The sequence below is a fragment of the Theropithecus gelada genome, chromosome 5, assembly GCF_003255815.1.
Source record: "Theropithecus gelada isolate Dixy chromosome 5, Tgel_1.0, whole genome shotgun sequence".
Classification (NCBI taxonomy): Eukaryota; Metazoa; Chordata; class Mammalia; order Primates; family Cercopithecidae; genus Theropithecus; species Theropithecus gelada.
This window is the reverse complement of record NC_037672.1, coordinates 156189168-156206486: the sequence shown is the minus strand read 5'-3', so window position 1 is coordinate 156206486 and position 17319 is coordinate 156189168. Positions and strand designations below refer to the sequence as shown.

General features: G+C 34.0%; 1 protein-coding gene across 4 annotated transcripts in view; it reads right to left on the bottom strand.

Annotated features, from left to right (window-relative positions):
* RAPGEF2 (Rap guanine nucleotide exchange factor 2) overlaps positions 1–17319 on the bottom strand; it is a 260165-nt gene that overhangs the window by 106843 nt on the left and 136003 nt on the right. For 3 of the 4 annotated variants that reach the window (XM_025385707.1, XM_025385709.1, XM_025385708.1), the window contains 3 exons: positions 12584–12659; positions 10104–10271; positions 7709–7726 (listed from right to left, as the gene is read on the bottom strand). In XM_025385707.1, coding sequence (XP_025241492.1) covers positions 7709–7726; positions 10104–10271; positions 12584–12659 — 262 coding nt within the window. Of the gene's footprint in view, positions 1–7708; positions 7727–10103; positions 10272–12583; positions 12660–17319 lie in introns of those variants that run through there. The other variant, XM_025385714.1, reaches the window with a different exon arrangement.

Below are 17319 nucleotides of genomic sequence, written 5' to 3'. Positions count from 1 at the left end.
AGACCAATATTAAACGTATTTGCTAAAGTATAAAACACTATCATTCTCCTTAAAAATTTTTGTATTATAAAATATTTACCCTTAGAAACCCTCATGTTAATGTGTAATGGGTTTATTACTATTTTTAAATTAATCAATGGATACATATTCAAAATTCTGTTTCATTTCTGATGTGGTAAATAGTAATAGAGATAAACAAAAACTCACTAGAGCCAAAAAATTTTTTTAGAAGTTTAAAGGAGTCCAGAGGTTAAACTGTTTGAAAACTGCTGCAACAAGAAAACAATCAGCCTCTCTTAGCTGATGTGAAAGAATGCAGAGTTATCAACTGTCCTTAGATTTCCTGTTTACACCCACTTCAGAGCAGAACCCTCTGACTGACAACTTAATCTGCTTGCAGAATAGCTGGCTGCTCTTTTAGTCTAACCAAAGTTAATACTAAAAGACAGGCAAAAGTTTATACTAAAGAGTAATTTTTAAACTGAGCTGTTAAGTGCTCCTCAAAAATGCCCATTGTAAAGGACATCAAGAATATCAATGATGACCAAGTATTCTCTACATCCCAGTTGGTTAGGGATATGCTTATTTCATAAATTAACAAAGGGCAAAATGATCCTTTTCTAAAAACTTTCCTAAGTGTTCCAAAAGTCCTGATGATTCAAACAATTTTTAAAGGTTCAGTTCAAATTTTTGTATAAAGAAATACAGGGCCAGGCACCTATAATCCCAATACTTTGGGAGGCCAAGGCAGGCAGATCTCTTGAGCTCAGGAGCTCAACCCAGCCTGGTCAACATGGCGAAACCCTATCTCTACAAAAAAAAAAAAAAAAAAAAGACATAAATGAGCCGAGTGTGCTGGCTCACGCCTGTAGTATTCTCAGCTATTAGGAAGGCTGAGGTGGGAGGATCTTTTAAGCTTGAAAAGCGGAGGTTGCAGTGAGCCAAGATCACGCCACTGCACTCCAGCTTGGGTGACAGAGCAAGAGACCCTGTCCCCCCCCCCAAAAAAAAAAAAGAAGTGTGCTAATAATCGGTGAAAGGGAAATGTCACGACTTGTTTTGAGGTTTTAACTTTCTTTTCTAACACCCTCAAATGCCTTCTGTACTGTATCGAAACCATAGATGACAGGTTAACATTGCTATTCTCATAGACATCTGAGTAAAAATCAAAACAGCCTGAGTATTTTCTTTTCCATCCTCAAATATTTCCCTTTGTAATTACTCCACTATTTATCTAAATCAGCAATTCATATTACAGGTTTGGTCCACTCTACTGCCATACCATTTCTCTCCTAGGTCAGCTATTCCAAATGTCATGTTACATCCAACTACCACCTGTCTTCCACTTAATTATTATTATTTTTACTTTTCCATAGGTTATTGGGGTACAGGTGGTATCTGGTTACATGAGTAAGTTCTTTAGCGGTGATTTGTGAGACCCTGGTGCACCCATCTCTAGAGCAGTATACACTGCACCATATATGTTGTCTTCTGTCTTCCACTTGAAAGGAAGATTTAAGGGGATTGGGGGAGGATATCTGATCATTTACTGAGTCCAAAAGAAATTGCTATAACACAATTATTTAGTAATGTTTTTAAAATAGATTCTACAATTACTTTTTCCAAAAATATCTTTAAAGGTATTTTTTAGCCTATGTGTAATTTTATTTTACTTTTTTGCCTTGATATTTTCCAATATATGAGTAATTTTAATTTTCACAAAGGATGCTAGGCAGTACATCTGTGAAATGGATATGCTCAGTCAGTCCAAAGTTCACTACTAATATACTTAACCCTACTGAGCTGTATCATAAAAATGTTAAGATGGTAACATTAATGGTATTTGGGTTTCTTTAACCAAAAAAGAAAAACAATTAACTTACGTATTTTAAATAGGTGAATTTTATGGCACGTGAATTATATCTCAAAGAAGCTGTTATTGGACAAAAGAAGCGGAGGTTTGTCCCTGATCAGTTAAAAAAAAAAAGTTTACTATTAAAATAGTATTGATAATACTGACTAAATGACAATTTTTCAGAGAAAATAAGGGGGAAATTTTATATAGATAAATATGTATAGCATTATTATTTTTTAATTATCTTAATACAAATAATTAAAATATTTTGTTTCACAAGTGATTTAAAGCCTAACATCTATATATTCCATAAAACGCGAGTTTTGTCCAGAGGTCAATAATATCTTCCAGCTAACAGAGTGGCATTTCAGGCTAATAATGTTTTAACACTGCATTCAAAACCAAAAGATAGTATTTCCAATCACCTGATATTTCAAACAGTGAAAACAGACAACTTACAACAGATAACTGAAAAAAGATCAATTCAGCACTGGCAGGAAATAGGTCTGAATATCAAAGTAGATTTTTCCAAAAAAAAAAAAAAAAAAAAAAAAACAGAGACTTTTTAAATCAGCATGTAGCTCTGCAAAATCTCATGACAAAAAAAAAAATCACATGGTAAGAAATGAAACAGTCGAAGATGAAAAGCATCTTCACTGTTGCAATTAAAAGCTAAATTTTAGCCAAGTATATTTAAAACATGTACAAGCACAGACAGCCACCAGTATTCACAAGGAGAGGCAAGACAAAGTGACAGTGATCTTTTTGACAAATAAATCGCTTGAAATATTGCATGACTTGCTACACAACACCCTTATTACTTTCAATTTCCAAGTGCAACCAAAAGATGGGTCCAATTATGACATCAATACAAGCTTTCTTTCAAAATGGAATGAAAGAACAGTAAATCCCAGTGGACACCGGAGTTCTGTAGCAGAGATGATGTAATATATAAAAATAGACATCCTTCAACAGAAGCTGAAACTTGGGTAAACAGCACACTGCATACCATTCTCAACTGCCTTGCATGAATTTACAATGCATGCTGTTAATAGCATGAGAAATCATTTTATTTTCTAAACTATTTCCTGATTTACATTTCAATTTCTGTACATACGCTATAGTGCACTTTCCCAATCCATATGAATTAAATCAACATAAATACCTGATTATAACTGCAAGAAAGAGAATTAGTGCCCCCAAAGCAAGGAGGTTGAGACCACTACAGCAGCTTTAACATGCTGCATTTGGCCAGAAATTGCAGCACACAGCACAGTATTGTTACATCAGAGACTTTTCCACAGGGAGCTTTCTGTAGGATGTTAAAATGCAACATAATCTAGGGTACAGAGGAACTAGTAAATCTGCCTGATAATGGGCATGAAAAGCAAAGGATACTTTTGACACCACTCTCCAAAGACTCTTCTGATGAAAACATAAAGCATCAGGCATCCAAACAATAAATTTTAGTAAAATTTGTGGGGGTTTTTATTTGTATGTATATCACTCTCTAACACTCTCTCCACATCCTCTTTTCCATTCTTTATTACCTAATTCAGTTTTCACATTTCTATTTAGCTTTCCTGGATTAAACAGTAATCTGCTTGAAACTAATCTACCTCAAACTCTCACTCATGTATTTATATTCATATACAGTATGGTCATTATTAAACACTATTGGAATAGAAAGTACTGCCCATAAAGCAAATCATCAGAAATTAATGAATTAGAGCTAAAGTTTTATTTTGAAACATAAATTATTTCTACTTTCTTCCCCCCGAATACCACCTAAATCCCTCACCTTCACTGCACTCCAGCCTGGGCGACAGAGCGAGACTCCGTCTCCAAAAAAAAAAAAAAAAAAAAATCCCTCACCTTTCATTCTTACTCCAGTTGCCATGTTCTAGCCACCACTTCCATTTCCATTACTTAACCAGGTCCTGTGGTCCCACCTGACCATCCCTATCCCCAAAATCTATTCCATCTCGGAGCCAGAGTAGTTTATTTAAATGTAAATCTCAGTATGTATGTCACACCTCTGCTTCAGTCTCTTTGTTCTTCCTTACAGTCATGAAAAAGTTCAACTTTCAACATGGCTTTCAAAAACCCTATGACCACTCAGCCTCTAAGTCTTTGAGCAAATAAGATTCTTTCTGTACAAAACATCTTTCTTTGAGCCAAGACATTAAGGTGGTTCATGAAATCATCCCTGACTCCTGTAGGGGCCCTGGGTGTGTACCATTTATTTATCTGTATTCCCCGTGAGACTATAAGGGCAAAGGGAGCGCAGATTCTCCTGTGTTGCAGACTTTCATATTCTAGAGCCTGGGACAGACCTGAAGCATGGTGGGCACTCAATGAATATGTGTTAAATGACCAAAAATATATAAATGAAAATATTGAGCTTTTCTCTCTATGAACAAGAAATAAAATACACAAATTTCCTGAAACTCCATCCCATTATAATTCACAGAGACACTGATACTAATATTGAAGACAAGTCTTCAGGTCCAATTAAGCAAACAAATGCTTGATAAATTTATGTTTTAAAAGGACAAAAAATGTTAAGAGAACTAAGAAATTTCCTCTGTATTTGCATAATTTCATATATACATATGAACATAAACATATGTTACATATATACATACATATATATATATATATACATAAACAGATTTTAAAATATCATCATATAAATTATAGCCAGGTGTGATATCATATAAACTGAAGGTAAAATCTGAAGTCCTTAAATATTCTAGGAAATTTACTAGCTATACAAGTCATTGATACATTACCCAAAACATATCCTCTTATTTTAAGTAGCAAATACTGAGTCACACCTAATAAATAATAAATGACAAGACAAATACAGGACATGAGTAAAAATATTGTCTACTTCTTATTTAAGAACATAACTCAAGTCAAAAAGCCTAAATGTCAAATAAATGTGCACGATCACGGAAACTAAATGCTGTAATGTTTTCATTTGTTTCAATAGCTAAATGATTTTTGAAACGAACCAAAACTACCAAGGAGTCTTTAACTGAAGGAGAAATCAACTTAACTCTATCTCAAAAGAAATAGTGACTTCAGAGATATTTAAGATATATTCTAGGAATGGTTACATCTTATACACCCATTGTAAGAAACAGAATTTGTCTTATATTATTATACATATTATATATTAATATGTGTAATATATATTTAAATACTATATAGTTTTAAATAATATATATTTAAAACTAACAACCTTAGTTTTAAAATGAGACTGATTTTCATAAGCCTCATATATGAATCAATCTTATTACCTTGCTGCCACACTTTAAAAATATTGTATTATCACTGACTACAACAAAAATTATTTCCATAAAGTTTAATATTATATGGCATTCAACTTACATTATATTAATTTAATCTTATGTAGTATTTTCCATTACTTTTGCACATTCTCTCTAAGAACATTAAGCCTCATCTACTGGAAAATTCAGTGTACCTTTATGAAACAGTACTCTGGAGTGTATATTCACATTGCAGAAAAGGACTACTAATAAAATGTGTGGGAGATACCCTTTTACACAACCAATGAGTTTTCATCGTTTTAAAATTTTTGCACTGACTGAAACTTTATAAATATGTTTTATTTACACTGTGTTCAAATTCTCCTGATTCAGATTTGTATAAAGTGGAGCCGTATTTTTGGGTAAGCAGGAGTGGGAGTGTGAGGTCAACCAGAACTTTAAAGCATGGAGAACATTTTAATATTGCCACCAGCCTAGGAAGGATGGAAATTATGCAATGTCAGTTGGGACACATAACCTTTACAGTTGGACAAGTTTTCTTCCATCTTTAGTCTAATATTTCTCTGTACAGTTTTCCTCTTTCCAAACTGGAAAAATGGAAGAGTTGCGTTTTTTCCTTATTAAAATCAGGGGAGGGATGGAAGATGATGGAAGAGGAATGTGCCAGCTTCCCACGTCGCTCCAATAAGGTAAAAGTTAAAATGGTCCTTCCTCTCCTCTCCATTTTTAATATGGAATTCAGATTTTCCTACCCACACAAACTTCTAGAATAAATTACTGATCAATACAGAGTAAGCTTGAAACCATGGGTAAAACAAACAGCTTTTCTTCTCCTGCCCTATTCTGAACCCGGAGACAAGGTAAACTTTACCATCCAAAGTCCCCAGATAGTCTCTTTAGTGATGGACCCCAAATCTTCCAGCCTCTGCCAGGAACCTTATTACCTGCCTCTATAACTACTCACTCTAAGACTGAAAATTCATGCTAAATCTTATTTTTTTGCAATTTTAAATACAGCCTCAATCTCTACTCATCAAAATGTAAGAAAATGCTAAGGAAAGCCATCTCCAATCTTCCTTTCTCACTGCATTTTAAAATGCTATTCTCTCTGCAAACTTCATACACTTGCCTTGAAAAATGTCCTGAAAACACACTACATGGACTATGAGTATTCATGTTTCTGAAGAAAATAATTATAATCCATTTTAAACTATTGCGACACATCTAATTTTAAAAAGTGTACATTAAAGTATACATCATAACTCAGTGCATATTTTAAATTCAATTCCAACTTCTAAGTAGGAATTAGACTGGTAATCTATGCTAAAAAAAAGAGGAAGATCAATTACACATTGATTTACCTTTTAAAATATTATGTTATATGTAAGTGTACTCTTTTCAGAGAGAAGCTCAAAACACTGATGTACATAAAACTGTGTACAATTTAAAAATTATTTTATTTAACTTAAAATTTTTAAATTATATAAAAATGTTTTAGATTTATCACATCATTTAAAAATTAGTAGTGCTTCCAAAAAACAATACAGCAATCATGACACCTGTGGCATTTTAATATGTACTCTCTTGTATAGAACATAAAGGAACTGTCTTACTTTAACTTGAAAACTTATACATAAAATTCATACTTTTAGGCAAAGTTACTCTAATAGCCAAAGATATATAGATGATAGATTTCCCCAAAGTGAATAAATTATTCATGATCTTTTCCCTGTACAATGATAAAACACAAGCATAAAATGCTACTAGTTACTTAACCAATTAGTTTTCAGGAATAAATCAGTTTTTCTTCCTTGACTCAAAATTCCCTGATAACCCCAAATGTAATCTAGATCTTCAAAGAACTCACACTGAAAAACATAGATTTTAGTACTTAGTACAGTACTTAGTCATGTACTGGCATGAAAGAAGTGACCAAGGAGATTATTACAGACCTCAATTAAAATGTAGAATGAAATAAAAGCAAGAAACCTTGTTAAAAATAAAGTGCAAATAAGAAAATACAAAGAGATTTTAAACTTTGTTTCCTTCCTAACTAAGCTTTTAAAAAAAAATCTGACTGAAATTTTACCAGTGGCCTCCCAAAATGTTCTCCCATTGGGATTCCTGAACTTTAAAGTTTTCATCTATAGTATTTAAAATGTAAATTTCTAATGAATTTCCCATAAGCTTTCACATAAAAAGGAAAAAAAATCCTTTATGTCTGCCTGCATTTCTCTCTTCATTTTTTTATTTGCAAAGCAGGTTAGTGAAGAATAGTGTTGCATTCATTTTTTTAAGTGCTCCATTCATTTTTAAAAGTAAGTAGCTTGCACTTGAATTCTTTCTTCAACATGGACAATCTATCCCCAGGTCTGTATAGATCAAGCAGCCTATTCTACCACCCAAACCACTGATAATTTCAAAGTAAATTAGGGCAAAATACAGAAGGACAAGACCAAGCACAACATACCAATATTATAAATTCATTAGTAACAGTGCAAATTCACACATAAACTTAGGTTAGTGTCAGGAGACCACACACAAATTACAATACCTGAGATTTAGTGCATTCCTTTGAGCCAAAATGAAATGAGTGCCATAAAGGAGGAAAGGAAAAGATGAACATTATCAGACATGCTATATTACATCTGCCAAAATTAAGATAATGTTAAAATTAAGTTAAGAATGATCATACAGAATCAGCTATATGTATAATGCTTCCCATGTTCTTTAGCCATGCACTTGAAATGCACTTGCAATCACTTTAAATCACCTGTGAGGTTGATCATGCAATTCTTTTAAATAAACTTTTTACCCTCAGTCCTTCCCTATTAACCAATTTCCTTCAAAGAGAACTATTTCTGTTAAAAATAAGTAAATATGATGTAGGGGTAATAAAGAATAATTTCTATTTAATTCTTTTTACTATGTGGTATCATATATACAAAACAAAACTTTGCAATCTTCCTACTTTAAAATTATGTATTTATGTAAAATAAATAAATATACGTCATTTTTACACCCCAAAAAGGATGCAATCCTTATGACCATGTTGTTGCCAATCTTAACTCATTTAGTAAAACTAATGCCACATGTCACACATTAGTAAACCAGCATAAGATCCATTAGTAATCAAGCCAAATTTTTCATCCTAGTATTGAATTTTCCCTAAAAGTATCTGCTGGCTAGGTAAGACATTCTTAAAAATCCACTAAAAAAAAAAATAAAAAAAAAAAAAAATCTTTTAAAAATAAAAGAAATATATATTTTAAAACAAATAATGAAACGGGAGCAGTGTAAGGAAACTGAATGAAGTTTTCCATAAAAGGGGAATCACAGTGGGGGTGGGGGTGACAGTTACCAAATGGCCCACCCAACTAAAGTGTGACAAATACGACTATAAGAACAAACAAACCAACTTTAGCACTACATTTTAAATAATCCATACTCCCACTGACTATTTTAGTTTGAAAACTAAACTGGAAAAACAATTCCAAAGCAGAAAAAAATTAGCAATATTAATGCTAGGCTAAAATATTATCTGTGTTGTACTATTAATATGTGTAACTATTTTTAATACATATTTCCTTCTTCCATAATGCTACATCAACCCCAAAAACATTACCTTCTTTTACGGACAATGGTAACAAAAAACCTTTCATGGTTTTTTTAATACTAAGTCTCTCCAATAGACAAAGATGTCTTTGTGATGAGCAAAAAGCAGTCCTTTCCAAATGAGCTCAATGCAATGATTCAACTATGAAATTCATGTTAAACTAAAATACTTCATGGGTAGCAAGAGGAGTAGTCAGATTGCTAGTGGTCAAAACCACATTAAATATTTAAATAAAAAGAGCTCTCTGAGAAATAGAATATATGAAGTGTGGGTATAAGATATATCACTTAAACTTATTAAAAGTTGAGTAAATAATTTTAAGTCTATATACATTTTCCCATGCATTTTGCATTTATACTTATTTGCAGAAAAGAAAACCGTAAACAACTGGGGAATGTAAAACAGTTGTTAATTATCTATTTTTATTTTTTACATTTTTATTTTAAAATTAATTATACATAAAATAACCACTCATTTAATGGTATTACATGCATAAACGATCTTTCACATTATTATGACCTATCCAGGAATCTAAGCTACTTTGCTCTTGAAAAAACAAAGGAATAAGAAAAATAAGGTTTTAAAGTGACTTTATTGAGATCTTAAACAAAGCACTCATTATCTGTGTCTTGGTTTCCTCAAACATAAAAAGCAGTTTATTTATCAATATTTACGAAATAAATGACAATCAACTGGGTTATGTCTGCCTGCCTTTAAGAGGATCTTTGAACCTATTAGAAATATTTCAGGGCATCTTCACATTGAGATTTTAAAAAGCATTATTTCAAGTTATTCTTACTTCATTGCATTAAAAAAATAAATCTCAGATATTCTCACAATGGTATAAAAAACTATGGAAAATAATGCAATCTTTACATATCTACTTTTAAATAGATAGCAGCCATTCGGGTTGGGAGTGAAGGGTGGAGTGCACAGGAGGGGGCTAAAATGTTAGATTAAGGTAAAACAACTTAAAATACTCCAATTACAATTATATGGGCTTATCACAAAGCTGATCTTCAGAGAACAACTTAAGAAATAAAGGAGCTAGCAAAGTCTGTGGACATCTTATTTCAATGTCTTTTAAAAACTAATCATATCATGTTTGCTTCCAGAAAAATCTACTATTTCTTTAATAAATATAAGTTTAAATAATATATATTTATTTTATATTTATTAATAGAATAAAAATAAATATTTAAGTATATTTAACGTGTGTGTGTATATATATCATTGAAAAGATTTGTCAAAAATTGAAAATTTAAACATCTTTTCATAAAACCCCAACAAAAAAACTAGAAATAAATAAAATGATTACACTCATATAACTTACCGTGTGATAGCCTCTAGGCAAAGGAGGTTTGCCCATGGGATAAGGATCCACAGTGTCAATAATTGTTTGTCTTTCACCCTTCTGGTTGATTTTTCTAAATCTCCTTCGAGACTGTCTATGGGAAGCTTGACGCTGAAAATATTCTTCATTTTCATCCATATAGTCCACCTGAAATAAAACCCCCCAAAATTTCATTTCTCCAAATGCAACATTTCCTATTAATATTAGATACAGAAAGAAACTTACAGATAACCCATATTCAATCATCTTGCAAAGGACATCTGTAGACAAACTATCTAGACAAACTTCAAGTGTCTCTGAACTTCTCTGGAACTAATTGGTTTTAAGTAACATTTCTTTTATGAGGAGGCATTTTCAGTTCCACTTAGGACAATATGGGTAACTCTTGAATTTCCTGTAGTTTCAAAGGGAAGGATATTTTCAGCAGTCTTTGTACTGATTTATTAGTGAAAGATCTCACAGGATACATTACCACACATTATGAAAGCAACTGCCACACTGTCTTAAGCAATGTGGAAAAAACGAAAACAAAAAAAAAAACTGATGGAAATCTGTAAAAACCTCCAAATGACTCAAACACTGCTAACAGAATGGCTTCGGTAGGTTATGCAAGGGTTTCTCCTTCTACTTTCATTCCGTGACTTCAGTTTCTTTTTTTTATAAATAGTGTTGTTTAAAAGTAATTCCTCATTTAAAAACATTTTAGGCTAGGCACAGTTGCTCATGTCTGTAATCCCAGCACTTTGGGAGGCTGAGACGGGTGGATCATGAGGTCAGGAGTTCAAGACCAGCCTGGCCAATATGGTGAAACCCCATCTCTACTAAAGATACAAAAAATTAGCTGGGTGTGGTGGCACATGCCTGTAATTCCAGCTACTCGGGAGGCTTAGGCAGGAGAATTGCTTGAACTCAGGAGGTGGAAGTTACAGTGAGCTGAGATCACGCCATTGCACTCCAAATTGGGCAACAGGGCGAGACTCTGTCTCAAAAAAAAAAAAAAAAAAAAAAAAAATTCGAAATGCTGATGAATGAACAGGGAATAAAAGTTACATTAGGTTATTCCTCATGTGACTGCTCATAATGGAGGCATGTTTAGGTTATGTAACTGTTCTCACACTAGCAAACCTAGTAGTTCATGTAGTATCACCAAGTATAAAATACTCAATTTTAAAGACTAAAAATCCTTCAGAGAAAACTAAAAGTGGCATTAACAGAGGGCAAAATCTCAAGGAAATATCTTGACTATCTACTGTTGGAAAGTGCTATATAGCTGCCCACATTCTTCTCAACCCTAAATCCTTACTCATAACTATGCTACTTTCTCACTTGAGTACATTTTGTAAAACTTTACCAAATATTTCAGTAAATTTTACAAAAAGTTTGCTAGCTTTGATGAGGAAGTTCTCATTTCTGACGGAATTCCTCTCCTACATCATAGGGAAAAACCCTACATCTTCTCTGAAAACAGACCTACAATTGTTTATCAAATACTTTACTAAACGTGAATAAAGTTTCCATCATCATCTTTATTTGGTTATCATTTACTTTACAAGATCTTCCTTCCCAGCTAGGACGCTGGATGGGGACAGTAAGAATATCTACTGAATGTCTAGACTGGGAAACTCCCCTTCCACCTCATCTCATTTCTGTGACTAATTTTTTTAAAGAGTACATATTATCCTATCTTAAAATCATTCTTATACAGTAAGAAAAAAGTATGACAGGTTTGGTTTTTAAGCTTCAAGGTTGCTAATATCTATTTTACTAATATGTTCCACGTATAATCTCTCTTTATAAATTTTTAAGTCTCAAAATTCCATTAAAAAGAGAGAAAAGATGTCAACAGAGTGTTTAACCAGCGTAATAGTCCCCAAATTTCCTTTTAATTACTTCAAAGAATTCAAGTGATTTTCTTGCGTTTTTAAAAATAGTGTTGTTTAAAAAGTAATTCCTCATTTAAAACATCTTAGAAACTCTGATGAATGAATTAACAGTGAACAAAGTTCCATTTGGTTATTCCTCACAAACACTCACAGTGGAGGCATGTTTAGATTCCAAAATTGTTCTCACACCAGCAAACCTAGTGATTCATTTAAAGTAAGTCACTCAAACCAATCAAAACTTGGAGAGCTAAAATCCTGCAATCAAGAGATTCTCCCCAAATTTCAATTAAATGGCATTATTATAGACTGAATTACAAAGTACAAAAATCAAACACTTAGCTACTTGTACTTTTAAAAAATTTTTTGCATTTAATTGAATCCTGTAAATAATGAAATATTATGATTATGAACTCAAATTCATAATACGAAGTTGTGAAACAAATATATCTAATGTTATAGAAAATATACAATATTTTCTATTCAACAAAAATCTAATATTATAAGCAGTTTGTAAAAATGCCTTTATTTCATGCAATTTTTCAGGAGAAAAATAGTCCTCACAAGTAATACTCTTACCACAATCATCTCAGAAGGCTCTAAAACAATGCATTCACAGCCACGCCTAAAACTTCCTGCAGAACGCTTGCCAAAACTAGAAAGAAAGAAAAAAAAAAAATCAATGAGGACAACCTCAGAGATTTAAGTAATATGAACTGGGAACATAAGCCAAACTTCCAGATAAATAAAAATTAAAAACAATTACAAAAAGTACACCTTGGAGAAAGTGAACTATCTTTAATAATTTCCACAGAATGACAAGAAAGCATGCAAATTCTTAAGTTTCAGTCATAGATTTTTCTGGAAAATTCTAACAATATTTTCAAATTAATGATGTAAGAAAAGGAGAATTATTAGCATGGGTGAGTTTTCTGTTAGGTTATTTTAAATCATCCTCAGGTGAACTTTGAGAATATTCCAGTAGGGATGGGAAATGTCTCAGTGGCAAACTATAGAAATGTCCCAAAGAAGTATAAAATGCATGTACATGTAATTCTCTTCACAACTTGCTTAGGTTAAACTCTTTTTTCACCTAAAAAGTGTATTTATTTTCCTAAATTTTCAAATCAACTTATTTTAAATGTTTTAAGAAAAACATACTCAACTTAAAACTTTATTTTTATGGTAAACTGATTTCAGCTGATGTACTACTGAAAGCTCATTCCTCCTGAGAACTCTGCATGAGTGAACACAGACATAGCACCTTCGCCTTATCTGTGGTGAATTCCCACGTTAACACCGGAGAAGATTTATTGTTTCTGACATAGGGATATGCAAACTAGAATCAAGAACAGAGAATTCCAGTGAAGCTCTCTTTGTTAATGTGACACCTCACTCATTCACAAAAGTATTTCTTTCCTTCCATTTAACATGAACTTTTAAAAAATTATTATTATACTTTAAGTTCTAGGGTACATGTGCACAACGTGCAGGTTTGTTACATATGTATACATGTGCCACGTTGGTGTGTTGCACCCATTAACTTGTCATTTACATTAGGTATATCTCCTAATGCTGTCCCTCCCCCCTACCCCTACCCCACGACAGTCCCTGGTGTGTGATGTTCTCCTTCCTGTGTCAAAGTGGTCTCATTGTTCAATTCCCACCTATGAGCAAGAACATGCGGTGTTTGTTTCTGTTCTTGCGATAGTTTGCTCAGAATGATGGTTTCTAGCTTCATCCATGTACCTACAAAGGACATGAACTCATCCTTTTTTATGGCTGCATAGTATTTCATGGTGTATACATGCCACATTTTCTTAATCCAGTCTATCATTGATGGAAATTTGGATTGGTTCCAAGTCTCTGTTATTGTGAATAGTGCCACAATATACATACATGTGCATGTGTCTTTATAGCAGCATGATTTATAATCCTTTGGGTATATACCCAGTAATGGGATGGCTGGGTCAAATGGCATTTCTAGTTCTAGATCCTTGAGGAATCGCCACACTGTCTTCCACATTGGTTGAACTAGTTTACAGTCCCACCAACAGTGTAAAAGTGTTCCTATTTCTCCACATCCTCTCCAGCACCTGTTGTTTCCTGACTTTTTAATGATCGCCATTCTAACTAGTGTGAGATGGTATCTCATTGTGGTTTTGATTTGCATTTCTCTGATGGCCAGTGATGATGAGTACTTTTTCTTTTTTTTTTTTTTTTGAGACAGAGTCTCGCTGTGTCACCCAGGCTGGAGTGCAGTGGCGCGATCTCGGCTCACTGCAAGCTCCGCCTCCCGGGTTTACGCCATTCTCCTGCCTCAGCCTCCCCGAGTAGCTGGGACTACAGGCATGCGCCACCTCGCCCGGCTAGTTTTTTTTTTTGTATTTTTAGTAGAGACGGGGTTTCACCATGTTAGCCAGGATGGTCTCGATCTCCTGACCTCGTGATCCACCCGCCTCGGCCTCCCAAAGTGCTGGGATTACAGGGTTGAGCCACCGCGCCCGGCCGAGCACTTTTTCATGTGTCTGCTGGCTGCATAAATGCCTTCTTTTGAGAACTGTCTGTTCATATCCTTTGCCCACTTTTTGATGGGGTTGTTTTTTTCTTGTAAATTTGTTTGAGTTCTTTGTAGATTCTGGATATTAGCCCTTTGTCAGGTGAGTAGATTGCAAAAATTTTCTCCCATTCTGTAGGTTTCCTGTTCACTCTGATGGTAGTTTCTTTTGCTGTGCAGAAGCTCTTTAGTTTAATTAGGTCCCATTTGTCAGTTCTGGCTTTTGTTGCCATTGTTTTTGGTGTTTTAGACATGAAGTTCTCGCCCATGCCTATGTCCTGAATGGTATTGCCTAGGTTTTCTTCTTGGGTTTTTATGGTTTTAGGTCTAACAGTTAAGTCTTTAATCCATCTTGAATTAATTTTTGTATGAGGTGTAAGGAAGGGATCCAGTTTCAGCTTTCTATATATGGCTAGCCAGTTTTCCCAGCACCATTTATTAAATAGGGAATCCTTTCCCCATTTCTTATTTTTGTCTACTTTGTCAAAGATCAGATGGTTGTAGATGTGTGGTATTATTTCTGAGGGTTCTGTTCTGTTCCATTGGTCTATATCTCTGTTTTGGTACCAGTACCATGCTGTTTTGGTTACTGTAGACTTGTAGTATAGTTTGAAGTCAGGTAGCGTGATGCCTCCAGCTTTGTTCTTTTGACTTAGGATTGTTTTGGCAATGTGGGCTCTTTTTTGGTTCCATATGAACTTTAAAACAGTTTTTTCCAATGCTGTGAAGAAAGTCATTGGTAGCTTGATGGGGATGGCATTGAATCTATAAATTACCTTGGGCAGTATGGCCAGTTTCACGATATTGATTCTTCCTATTCATGATCATGGAATGTTCTTCCATTTGTTTGTGTCCTCTTTTATTTCGTTGAGCAGTGGTTTGTAGTTCTCCTTGAAGAGGTCCTTCACATCCCTTGTAAGTTGGATTTCTAGGTATTTTATTCTCTTTGAAGCTATTGTGAATGGGAGTTCACTCATGATTTGGCTCTCTATTTGTCTGTTATTGGTGTATAAGAATGCTTGTGATTTTTGCACATTGATTTTGTATCCTGAGACTTTGCTGAAGTTGCTTATTAGCTTAAGGAGATTTGGGGCTGAGATGATGGGGTTTTCTAAATATACAATCATGTCATCTGCAATCAGGGACAATTTGACTTCCTCTTTTCCTAATTGAATACCCTTTCCTTCCCCTGCCTGACTGCCCTGGCCAGAATTTCCAACACTATGTTGAACAGGAGTGGTGAGAGAGGGCATCCCTGTCTTGTGCCAGTTTTCAAAGGGAAGGCTGCCAGTTTTTGCCCATTCAGGACTTAACTTTTTTTTTTTTTTAAAAGAGACAGGGTCTCACTCCATCACCCAAGCCACAGTACAGCGGCACAATCACAGCTCACTGTAGTCTTGAACTCCTGGACTCAAGCAACCCTCCTACCTTACCTCAGACTCCCAAGTACCTGGGACTACAGGTGCATACCACCATACATGCCTTTTTTTTTTTAATTTTTTTTTTTTATTTTTGTAGAGACAAAGTCTAGCTATGTTGCCCAGGTTGGTCTTGAACTTAGGGCCACAATCAATTTTCCCTCCTCGGCCTCCCAAAATTCTGGGATTACAGGTGTGAGCTACCACCACTGGCCTAATATTAAAATTTTTGTCAATCATATTTAATAAACTTATCTTTAAGAAAAAATGCTTTAAAATTCTACCAAAAAACTATTTCACTGAACAATTTTTTCCAAGTTAATTAGGCACTGTGACGGACTCCTATGGAAATTCTTGTTCCATTTATAATCCTCTTTATATCATAGTAATACACATGTTTCAAGTATTAGGAGCCAAGTCATGTAAGAGGAAGAAAACAGAAAAGCCAATATTGTCATTCTATCGTCTGCAATCTCTAGCAAAATATCTTCACCACATCATACGATAAATTTTATTTGTTTACAGGTTTATTAGGTTAGACTAGGCCATCACTTAAGTCATTTTCCTTAACAATAATTATTTGATTGTTAAAGATAATTAAGTCCTTTTCCAAAATCATTTCTGGCCAGACGCGATGGCTCATGCTTATAATCCCAGCATTTTGGAAGCCTGAGGAGGGATGATCACTTGAGCCCAGGAGTTCGAGACTAGCTTGGGCAACATGGTGAAATCCTGTCTCTACTAAAAATACAAAAATTAGCCAGGCATGGTGGTGTGAGCCTGTAGTCCCTGCTACTCAGGAAGTTGAGATGGGAGGATCACTTGAGCATGGGAGGCAGAGGTTGCAGTGAGCCAAGAATGTGCCACTGCACTCTAGCCTGGGCAACAGAGTAAAACCTGCCTTGAGAACAAGAAAACATTGCCATGAAAATCAAAACCAGCATCATGTTTAACATATTTGAAAAAAAATTTTTAATGTTCATATATACAATCACACATATATGCCCACCGAAACATACACATTGGAGTACTTTTAAGTGAAAAAATTTGCCAGAAACAACATAATAAATCTATTTTCATGTTACTTCTCATACAATTTAAAGGATCTGAATTTTTAAACATTTCTTTTAGCTTACAATTAAATACAACTGAAATTCCATAACTCTTCAATATACACAAAAATTTGAGTTTCTGAATCTACCTATTTGCAATTTAATTTTTTAAATGAAGCTTACAATTATGCACTACAAATTAATAAATAATCTCAATGTGTGAGTAAAATATCTGGCAGGTTACAGACTTAGACAAGTTTATAAATATACTGGTCTAATGTTTATCCA